This window comes from Piliocolobus tephrosceles, chromosome 2 (genome assembly GCF_002776525.5).
Source record: "Piliocolobus tephrosceles isolate RC106 chromosome 2, ASM277652v3, whole genome shotgun sequence".
Lineage (NCBI taxonomy): Eukaryota > Metazoa > Chordata > Mammalia > Primates > Cercopithecidae > Piliocolobus > Piliocolobus tephrosceles.
In genome coordinates, this window is record NC_045435.1 from 38,035,294 (window position 1) to 38,047,290 (window position 11,997).

General features: G+C 38.2%; 1 protein-coding gene across 1 annotated transcript in view; it reads left to right on the top strand.

The window, feature by feature from the left end:
* The window catches only part of SLC15A2 (solute carrier family 15 member 2), a 52,380-nt gene extending 41,143 nt beyond the window's left edge, over positions 1-11,237 (top strand). The window contains exons 20-22 of the mRNA XM_023214541.2: positions 7,718-7,864; positions 8,802-8,906; positions 9,250-11,237. Coding sequence (XP_023070309.1) covers positions 7,718-7,864; positions 8,802-8,906; positions 9,250-9,426 — 429 coding nt within the window. The 3' untranslated portion in view covers positions 9,427-11,237. The remainder of the gene's footprint in view (positions 1-7,717; positions 7,865-8,801; positions 8,907-9,249) is intronic.
* Positions 11,238-11,997: the final 760 nt, after the last annotated feature.

The window sequence follows — 11,997 nt, forward strand, 5'->3', positions numbered from 1 at the left end:
TAAAGATTTGGAGCAGTGTTTCTTGTCTTTATCAGTCATTTGTGTATTTTCTTTGAAGAAGTATCTCTTCAGATCCTCTGCCTAATTTCTAATTGGGATATTTGTATTTTTTATTAGTTGTAAGCATTCGTTATATATTTTTAGATATATCTGTTATCATATATAATTTGCAAAATCTCACATTCAATAGGTTGTCTTTTAACTTTCTTGATGGTATCTGTTGAAGTAGAAAAAGTTTTAATTACGATGAAGTTCAATTTATCTATTTTTTCTTTGGTTGATTGTGTATTTGATGTCATACCTAATCCAAAGTCATAAGAATCTGTGCCTATGTTTTCTTCTAAGAGTTTTATAGTTAATTCATTTTGAGATAAATTTTGTATATGGTATAAGGTAGGGGATCCAGTCTCATTCTTTTGTATGTGTATATCTAGTTGTCCCAGGACAATTTCTGGAAAAAACTATTCTTCCCATATTAAATGGTCTTGACATTTGTGTCAAAATTCAATTGATCATAAATGTTAAGGCCATTTTTCTGGACTCTCAATTCCATTCCATTGATCTGTATGTTTATCCTTGTGCCAGTACCGTACTGTCTTGATTACTATTGCTTTATAGTAAGATTTGAATTCAGAAAGTATGAGTCTCCAGGCTTCTTCTTTTTTAAGATTGGTCTGCCCATTCTGGGTCCCATGAATTTTCATATGAATTTTAGGATCATCGTAAGATCAGAAGCCAGCTGGGATTTTGATAGGGATTTCACTGAGTCTGAAGATCATTTTAGGGAATAGTATTGCCATATTAACAATACTAAGTCTTCTGGTCAGTGAACATGAGATGTCTTTCTATTTATTTAGGTCTTCTTTAATTTTTTTCAAGTTTTTTGTAGTTATTTTCTTTTATTTAGACATGAAGTCTCATTCTGTGGCCCAGGCTGGAGCACAGTGGCACCATCATAGCTCACTGTAGCCTTGAACTCCTGGGCTCAAATGACACTCCTGCCTCAGCCTCCTGAGTAGCTAGGACTACAGGCATGTACCACTGCTCCTGGTTAATTTTTTATTTTTTTGTAGAGATTGGGGTCTTGCTATGTTGACCATGCTGATCTCAAACTCCTGGCCTCAAGCAATCCTCCTGCCTTGGCTTTCCAAAGTGCTAGGATTACAGGTGTGAGCCGTCATGCCCAGACTAAGGTTCCTTTTTAGAGACAGGGTCTTGCTATGTTGCCCAGGCTGGTCTCTAACTTCTGGCCTCAAGTGATCCTCTCTCCTCATTCTCCTGAGTAGCTGGGATTATAGGCATGAACCGCCATGCACAGAACTTGTTATTTTCAGAGTATACATTTTACATTTATTTTGTTAAATTTATTCCTACTTACTTTATTCTTTTTGAAGCTGTGGTTAATGGAATCCTTTTCTTAATTTCATTTTCAAATTTTTCATTGCAAATTGCAGAAATACAGTTGACTTTTGTGTATTGATTTTGCATTGTGCAATCTTGCTGAACTTATTTATTAGTGCTAATGGGTTTTTTGAATGGATCCCTTAAGCTTTCTACATAAAAGATCATATCATCAGCAAATAGAGATAGCTTTACTTTTTCATTTTCAATATGGATGCTTTTTATTTCTTTTCCTTGTCAGTTGCTCTGGCAGGAACCTCTAGTACAATATTGAATAGAAGTGGTGAAAGCAGAAATACTTTTAGGGGAAGAGCATTCAGTCTTTTATTAAGTGTGTAACCTGTGGATTTTTCACAGATACTCTGTCAGACTGAGAAAGTTCCTTTCTATTCCTAGTTTGTTGGAGAGTTTTCTGTTTGTTTGTTTTACCATGAACAGGAGTTGAATTTTATAAATGCTTTTCCTGCATTTATTGAGATGGTAATGTGTTTTTGTCCCTTATTTTACTGATATGGTGTATCACAACGATTGATTTTTAGATATTAAACCCACCTAATTCTATTAACCTCCTCCTCCTCATTCTTTCTTCTTCTCTTTTAGAAATAGGGTCTCGCCCTGTTGCCCATGATGCAGTGCAGTGCTGCAATCATAGTTCACTGTAGCCTGAAACTCCTGGGCTCAAGTGATCCTTCTGTCTCTGCCTTTCAAGTAGGTGGGACTACAGACATGTCCTACCCTGATGAATTAATTAAAAAAAAAAAAATTTTTTTTTTTAAAGAGAAGAGGTCTCACTATGTTGACCAAGCTGGTCTCTAACTCTTGGACTCAAGCAATTCTTCTACCTCAACCTCAATCCAAGTGCTTGGATTACAGGCATTAACCACTGCACCTGGCTATAATTCTATTAATTTTCTAGGGCTGCTGTAACAAGGCACCACAAGCTGAGTGGCTTATGGGATAGAAATGCATTGTCTCACAATTATGGTGGCTAGAAGTCTGAGATAAAGGTATTGGTAGGACTGGTTCCTTCTGAGGGCTGTGAATAATCTGTTCCATGCTTCTGCCACGGCTTCTGGCAATTTGCTGGAAATATTTGGTATTCCTTGGTGTATAGAAGAATCATCCTAATATCTGCCTTCATCTTTACCTGGTGTTCTTCCTATGTATCTGACTGAGTCCAAATTTACCCCCTTTTTAAGAAGGATACCTGTCATTGGATTAGACCCACCCTAATGACCTTATTTCAACGTTACTAATTACATATATAACAAATCTGTTTCCCAATAAGTTTATATTTTGAGGTACCTGGTTTTAGGACTTCAACATACGAGTTTTGGGGGACATGATTCAGCCTATAATGCTTGGGTTCTTGGTGTTATTCCATTTTCTGTGTCTTCTGTCTTTCATATGCCGCTCAAGATAGAGGCCATATGTATTGTTTCTGAATACCAGGATCTAATAAGCATCTACAGTAGAGGCCATAAATTGTAGGTCTGGAGGCCCAATTTCTTTCATAGTCCTGTCTTGTTTGGCCTGCACAGTATTGACAAAAATAACAAAAGAATTAATTGCCAATAAATTCAAGACATTACACCTAAGAAGTTGTATTACTAACATTTTTTGGGAAAAAAAAAAATCAGAAGATTTCCTAACAGCTATTACTGTGTCAACTGTCTGGTGCTGTAGTGGCTATGCCATTTAGATGGGACCTGTGCTGTCCAGTTCATCATAGGCCTCATCATTTCCTTGCAGCCTCTTTCATTTACTTAATTACCTGCCTATGAGCATGTAGGTATCTGACTTTGATTTAGAAGCTCTGGCCATAGTCTCTTCTTATGCTGAGAAAACACAAACAGATGCCTAGGTATTATTTACACTGTCAGCTAAAGGAAAAGAAGATTCCTTTATCTTACTATTTTAGACCCAATGACCATTTGATTCAGAGGATTAAGGGCATTTAGACGTCAAAGACTTTTCATCTGAAGGACTTTTGACCATGATATTTTAACTATGCTGTTTTGTCTCATATATCTGGATATTACACCTAATTCCTGATAACAGTTTTACTTCAAGAAATATATTCATATGGTTAGGCTTTGTGTCCCCACCCAAATCTCATCTTGAATTGTAATCCCCATAATCCCCACATGTCTAGGGAAAGACCTGGTGGGAGGTGATTGGATCGTGGAGGCGCTTTCCCCAATCCTGTTCTTATGATACTGAGTGACTTCTTATGAGATATGATGGTTTTATAAGGAGCTCTTCCCCCTTTGCTCCTCACTCTTCTCTCTCCTGCCACCATATGAGAAGGTCCAAGCTTGCTTCCCCTTCTGCCATGATTGTAGGTTTCCTGAGGCCTCCACAGCCATGTGGAATTGTGAGTCAATTAAACCTCTTTCCTTTATAAATTACCCAGCCTTGGGCAGTACTTTACAGCAGTGTGAGAAAGGACTAATACATACATATAATTTTTTCTTCTGTTTTCTTTTTGAGCCCCTTCAATAAATATACATACAATTTTCAAAATGTTATTTCATTTGTAATAAAAGATATTAGTAGATATAATCTACATAAAACCAACCATAGCTAAAAACATAAATATAGTTAAAGTACTTTTACACCAAAGAAACAAAAGTGGATTGTGGAATCACATATATTTGGTAATACTAACAAAAACTTCACCCTGAAAAAAATCTCTTTTGAACCAAAATTTTACAGAAAAAATACATCTTTTTTTTAATTATTATACTTTATGTTCTAGGGTACATGTGCACAATGTGTAGGTTTGTTACATATGTATACATGTGCCGTGTTGGTGTGCTGGACCCATTAACTAGTCATTTACATTAGGTATATCTCCCAATGCTATCCCTCCCCTCTTCCCCCACCTGACAACAGGCCCTGGTGTGTGATGTTCCCCTTCCTGTGTCCAAGTGATCTCGTTGTTCAATTCCCATCTATGAGTGAGAACATGCCGTGTTTGGTTTTCTGTTCTTGCGATAGTTGGCTGAGAATGATGGTTTCCAGCTGCATCCATGTCCCTACAAAAGACACGAACTCATCCTTTTTTATGGCTGCATAGTATTCCATGGTGTATATGTGCCACATTTTCTTAATCCAGTCTGTCATTGATGGACATTTGGGTTAGTTCCAAGTCTGTGCTATTGTGAATAGTGTTGCAATAAACATACGTGTGCATGTGTCTCTATAGCAGCATGATTTATAATCCTTTGGGTATATACTCAGTAGTGGGATGGCTGGGTCATATGGTACCCAGCCTTGAGGAATCGCCATACTGTTTTCGATAATGGTTGAACTAGTTTACAATCCCACCAACAGTGTAAAAGTGTTCCTATTTCTCCACATCCTCTCTAGCACCAGTTGTTTCCTGACTTTTTAATGATTGCCATTCTAACTGATGTGAGATAGTATCTCATTGTGGTTTTGATTTGCATTTCTCTGATGGCTAGTGATGATGAACATTTTTTCATGTGTCTATTGGCTGCAGAAATGTCTTCTTTTGAGAAGTGTCTGTTCATATCCTTTGCCCACTGTTTGATGGAGTTGTTTGCTTTTTTCTTGTAAATTTGTTTGAGTTCTTTGTAGGTTCTGGATATTAGCCCTTTGTCAGATGAGTAGATTGTGAATATATTCTCCTATTCTGTAGGTTGCCTATTCACTCTGATGGTAGTTTCTTTTGCTGTGCAGAAGCTTATTAGTTTAATTAGATCCCATTTGTCAATTTTGGCTTTTGTTGCCATTGCTTTTGGTGTTTTAGACATGAAGCCCTTGCCCACACCTATGTCCTGAATGGTATTGCCTAGGTTTTCTTCTAGGGATTTTATGGTTTTAGGTCTAACATTTTAGTCTCTCATCCATCTTGAATTAATTTTTGTATAAGGAGTAAGGAAGGGATCCAGTTTCAGCTTTCTACTTATGGCTAGCCAGTTTCCCCAGCACCATGTATTAAATAGGGAATCCTTTCCCCATTGCTTGTTTTATCAGGTTTGTCAAAGATCAGATGGTTGTAGATGTGTGGTATTATTACTGAGGGCTCTGTTCTCTTCCATTGGTCTATATCACTGTTTTGGTACCAGTACCATGCTGTTTTGGTTACTGTAGCTTTGTAATATAATTTGAAGTCAGTTAGTGTGATACCTCCAGCTTTGTTCTTTTGGCTTAGGATTGTCTTGGCAATGCAGGCTCTTTTTTGATTCCATATGAACTTTAAAGTAGTTTTTTCCAATTCTGTGAAGAAAGTCATTGGTAGCTTAATGGGGCTGGCATTGAATCTATAAATTACCTTGGGCAGTATGGCCATTTTCACGATATTGATTCTTCCTATCCATGAGCATGGAATGTTCTTCCATTTGTTTGTGTCCTCTTTTATTTCACTGAGCAGTGGTTTGTAGTTCTCCTTGAAGAGGTCCTTCACACCCCTTGTAAGTTGGATTCCTAGGTATTTTATTCTCTTTGAAGCAATTGTGAATGGGAGTTCCTTCATGATTTGGCTCTCTGTTTGTTTATTATTGGTGTATAAGAATGCCTGTGATTTTTGCACATTGATTTTGTATCCTGAGACTTTCCTGAAGTTGCTTATTGGCTAGAGGAGATTTTGGACTGAGATGATGGGGTTTACTAAATAGACAATCATGTCATCTACAAACAGGGAGAATTTGACTTCTTCTTTTCCTAATTGAATACCCTTTATTTATTTCTTTGAGGCCTGATTGCCCTGGCCAGAACTTCCAACACTATGTTGAATAGGAGTGGTGAGAGAGGGCATCCCTGTCTTGTGCCAGTTTTTAAGGGGAATGCTTCCAGTTTTTGCCCATCCAGTATGATATTGGCTGTGGGTTTGTCATAAATAGCTCTTATTATTTTGAGATACGTTCCATCAATACCAAATTTATTGAGAGTTTTTAGCATGAAAGGCTGTTGGATTTTGTCAAAAGCCTTTTCTACATCTATTGAGATAATCATGTGGTTTTTGTCTTTGGTTCTGTCTATATGCTGGATTACATTTATTGATTTGCATATGTTGAACCAGCCTTGCACCCCAGGGATGAAGCCCACTGGATCGTGGTGGATAAGCTTTTTGATGTACTGCTGGATTCGGTTTGCCAGTATTTTACTGAGGATTTTTGTATCGATGTTCATCAGGGATATTGGTCTAAAATTCTCTTTTTTTGTTGATTCCCTGCCAGGCTTTGGTATCAGGATGATGTTGAAAATGAGTTAGGGAGGATTCCCTCTTTTTCTATTGATTGGAGTAATTTCAGAAGGAATGGTTCCAGTTCCTCCTTGTAACTCTGGTAGAATTCAGCTGTGAATCAGTCTGGTCCTGGACTTCTTTTGGTTGGTAGGCTAGCAGGCTCTGAAATTGAGAAAAAATACATCTTTTTGACAAAATTTGAATGTGTAAATTTTGAGTTAAAAAATAATGGCTTGGGCCAGGCACTGTGGCTCATGCCTGTAACCCCAGCACTTTGGGAGGCCAAAGAAGGAGGGTTGCTTGAAGCCAGGAGCTCGAGACTAGCTTGGTCAACATAATGACACTCCATCTCTACAAAAAAATTTCAACTTTTTAAGTTAGCTGGGCATGGTGGCACATACCTGTAGTCTCAGCTACTTGGGAGACTGAGGCAGAAGGATTGCTTGAGTCCAGGAGTTTGAGGCTACAGTGAGGTGTGATTGTGCTGCTGCACTTCAACCTGGGTGACAGAGCAAGATCCTGTCTCAGAAAAGAAAAAAGCCAGTGAAGATAAATCAAAATAGTAGGTGGCATTTGATATAGATTTTTAAAAATTGACCAGTAAAACTTCAATGTGTTATCAAGGAGTAATTCATTCTAATAAAAGTAATTTCAGTAAATTAAAAATCAAAATAGCAAATGTTAAAAGCACTTTAATTGTACTTACATAGAAAGTGGAATAAGAAATTAAGCTTTTCTCAAGAAAATGCTTTCTGAAAACTTACTTTGTTTGTATAATTCAGATGCCATTTTATGTTCAAAGTGTTGTCCAGGATCAAAATGCCTGATAGGGCAAAATGGTAGAAATCCAAACTGCAATATCAAAAAATTCTCTCATTTAAAGTCTCTGTCAATAATGATATCTGATTGAATCTAGGCAAGTGAGTATAATATTACCAAAAGAAGTTTTGAAAAGCTGGAATTGTGTAAAAATGCTCAATTTCCTGAAAGTGGCAGAATAATGAAAATACACAAAGGATGGATATAAGATTGTAGAATGCTGTGGTTAGGAATATTTACTTGAGACTACTGATAAGTCCATTTTCTCTTTCTCTCACTAAGAACACCAGTGAGGGTCTTCAGGCCTGGAAGACTGAAGACATTCCAGCCAACAAAATGTCCATTGTATGGCAGCTACCACAATATGCCCTGGTTACAGCTGGGGAGGTCATGTTCTCTGTCACAGGTCTTGAGTTTTCTTATTCTCAGGTAAGTTTTTGCAAATAGAAGGTAGAAATTGAGACATTGATTGAAGGATGGTGAATTTTAATTCTAGCACTGACTTAAATAGGTATGTTATCCCTTTTGGCCTTGGGTACCTTATTTATGACCCTGAACATATATGACCTGAACATCTTGACTCCCCAGATCATGACAGTGCAGCATGGGAGTCTATGATTTTGGGGTTCTAGGAAAGAGATTAAAGATTGAAATGAAGAGCTGCAGAGTCAGACTCGCCATGTTAGAATTTTGACTGCATGACCTATTGTGTAACCTTGAGCAAGTAAATTACTATCTCTTCTCTGTAATGTTTTTTTTTTTTTTTTTTTTTTTTTCCTGAGATGGAGTCTCGCTCTGTCACCCAGGCTGGAGTGCAGTGGTGCGATCTCAGCTCACTGCACTCCAGCCTAAGCAACAGAGCGAGACTCCATCTGCCTCCCCGGTTCAAGCGATTCTTTTGCCTCAGCCTCCTGAATAGCTGGGATTATAGGCGCGCACCACCGTGCCTGGTTAATTTTTGTATTTTTAGTAGAGTCAGGGTTTCACCATGTTGGCCAGGCTGGTCTCTAACTCCTGACCTTGGATGATCTGCCCACCTTGGCTTCCCAAAGTGCTAGGATTACAGTCATGAGCTACTGTGCCCAGTCTGTAATGCTATTTTTTAAATGTGTAAGAATACTAATAGAACTTATCTCTTAGGGTTGTAATGAAGATTAAATGACATAAAGAATTTAAAAATATTCAATTAGGAGTTTCATTTTATTCTTACTGTTTGCATTATTATCACCCTCTGAATCAATGTGATAGCTGAACTTAATGAGGGAAGTTCTAACTTGAAAGTTTTTGTGGGAGAAGTTTCCTGGATGGATGGGGCATGAGGGCAGTGAAGGGAATTTGTTTACTTTCAAATTTGTGTCATCCCCAGGCTCCCTCTAGCATGAAATCTGTACTCCAGGCAGCTTGGCTATTGACAATTGCAGTTGGGAATATCATCGTGCTTGTTGTGGCACAGTTCAGTGGCCTGGTACAGGTATGGATCTGAGGGAAGCAGGATTCATTTCTACTCAAGGTTTTCCTCCAGCTTTCTCTTCTCCCTTTCCACCTATCTCTCTGCTTCCTGTATTCCCCACTCAGTGCTGTGACATGAAATGGGTTAGATACACAGACTTTACCAGGAAAATAGACATATGTAAGTGGCAATAATGACTACAATATACCTATGTGAGGAGAGGCCAATGAACCCAGTCTTTGTCCAGCAAAAGTCTGGTTGAACTGGTGATCCCAGGTCAGTCTGCTCCCCAGTCCTCATCCGGTAAAGATCTCTTTAGTTTCAGGTTTCTTCATATTTTTCTCATATTTATTTCCCCCTGCAGTGGGCCGAATTTATTTTGTTTTCCTGCCTCCTGCTGGTGATCTGCCTGATCTTCTCCATCATGGGCTACTACTATGTTCCTGTAAAGACAGAGGATATGCAGGGTCCAGGAGATAAGCAGATTCCTCACATCCAAGGGAACATGATCAACCTAGAGACCAAGAAGACAAAACTCTGATGACTCCCTGGATTCTGTCCTGACCCCAATTCCTGGCCCTGTCTTCAAGCATTTTTTTTTCCTTCTACTGGATTAGACAAGAGAGATAGCAGCATATCAGAGCTGATCTCCTCCACCTTTCTCCAATGACAGAAGTTCCAGGACTGGTTTTCCAGTACATCTTTAAACAAGGCCCCTGAGATTCCATGTCTGCCTGTCTATCAATGAACTCATTAAAACTTATGCAGTGTTGCTGGAGCTGGCCTGGTATCTCCAAATGGCCATGAAAATACACATGTATAATGGAGATCATTCTCTGCGGGTATGCAAAGTTATGGGAATTCCTTTATAGGTAACTGGCATTTAGGACTGATGGCCCTAACTTTTGAGGTACTGATTTAGAGGTAAATTGCAGAATAACAAAGGAATGGTATTTCAAGTTTTTTTTTTGTAAGCAATGTAATTATGCTATTCACAGGGGCCTCAAGAATTGGTATGTATGATGTGATCTGGTCCAGCCAGGGCCTGGTTTGTCAGCTATCTAGGTTTGATAAGACTTTAGTAAATTTGTCAATACAAATTGTAGGAAGCAGAATGCCATTTTATTAAAACACAGGAGAAGTTATATCTTTCTGATTATGATAGTATTTTATTTGCTTATCCAAACACTCCTTTCTCAGTATGGATAGATCATGGAAACCAGATTAGAGATAGTAAACATTAGTAAAAATGGTTCTGGAGAACAGGAACCGGTGTAAGTTTTAGAAATCCTGAAAAGCCAGTCATTCTTTTACAGAGTACATTCTTCTTAGCCTCTATGGCACTGAACTATGCCCTTCAGTGAACAGTTATATAAACAATAATTATAATTTGTAACTTTGTCTTATCAACCTTGCTGACCCAGTTTTTTCTTATTATTACACCTTGTCTTGCTTATTGCTGCAAATATTCAATAACAACAATGTTTCCATAAGTCCAACTTCCTTTATTAATGTTTCCATTTAGCCTCCAAAGTAGTAGTTCCTTTTTGATGTTACTTTCCTGATTTACTTTTCCCATAAGTTTTAAATACCTTTTCTTCCTCGAAGCCTAGAAATTTTCTTTTTATTCAAAAAGAGTTACATTAATGCCTAGGTTTGAGCTCCTAAAAGGGAAATAGTCAATAGAGGAGCATGGTCCTATATGAGGTTCGTATCAAAATTTGTGGGAGTAGGGGTGGTAGAGCATGAGGGTTTTGTTTGTGTATGTGTGTGGTCATGAAAAAAATTGAGAAACATTACCTCACACACAATGAATGAATCAGAGGACAGACATGGAAATGTCATGACTGTGCAGTGTGTTACTAGGAAAAAAGTTCAGAATCACTGTTCTAGAAAGCCTCATTTCCATTGGTTTTAAAACATTATTCTCATGTAGAACAGTGTTGGGTCTCATACTGTTAATGTTAACAGGTAACAATGTTAATGTTAACAGGTACCTGTTAATATTAACAGATAATGTTACTGTTAACAGGTAAGAGAAATTGCTCTAAGTGCCCAAGCTTTATATACTTCAGTTTTAATGACAAGCATTTCAGAAGTACAAGAGTGGCAGCAAGACCAACCAGTTTTTCCAGATATATTGATGTGAACCTGACCCTACTCCTTTAGAAGACAGCCTGTTCATTTTTAAATAGCTTTAACCCAAACTGTTCTATGACCATTGTTTCAAGAGACATTAACACAGTTCTGTAAATAGAAGTGTCTATGGACAAATAGGTTTGGGAAATGTAGCATACTGTATCCTTTTCTTAACATTTGCATATTAAAGACTCTGAGATATCCTGCAGTAAAGACATAAGATACCTTGTTTAAATTAACATGTTTTAGTATTCTGCAGAACACTGGTTTGGAAAAAACTGTTGAGCAGTTCTTCCTTGTAAGTGCTGAGCTTCCTCTCTGAAACCTCCTACCATTGTTTTTTCCTCCCCTGTAGCTAATAAGAAAAAGTATAACACCCAGACGGGCACGGTGGCTTACGCCTGTAATCCCAGCACTTTGGGAGGCCGAGACAGGTAGATCATCTGAGGTCAGGAGTTCGAGACCAGCCTGGCCAACAGAGTGAAACCCCGTCTCTACTAAAAATACAAAAATTAGCCTGGTGTGATGGCAGGTGCCTGTAATCCCAGCTACTTGGGAGGCTGAGGCAGAAGAATCGCTTGAACCCGGGAGGCAGAGGTTGCAGTGAGCTGAGATCGCGCCATTACACTCTAGCCTGGGGGACAAGAGCGAGACTTCATCTCAAAAAAAAAAAAAAAAGAATAAGTATACCCCCTTTATCATGTGGCAGATGTTTAGCTATTTGGGGGGAACTTTCATGGCTCTTCCCTAATCATCAAGTATTCAAGTTAAAGATTCTCGGTTCCTGTAATGGTTCCTCACCAGGCATAATTTGTCCTTTTACCATCCTACTTCCTCTCTTCTGAAAAACATTCTTTATCTGAAATACAGCAATTAATATTAAGATATCTTAACATGAAATGCCTGGAGTCAAATATAACATTCCAAAGTAGTCTGACTGGAAGAACTAGCACCTGCCTTTCTTCAAACAATG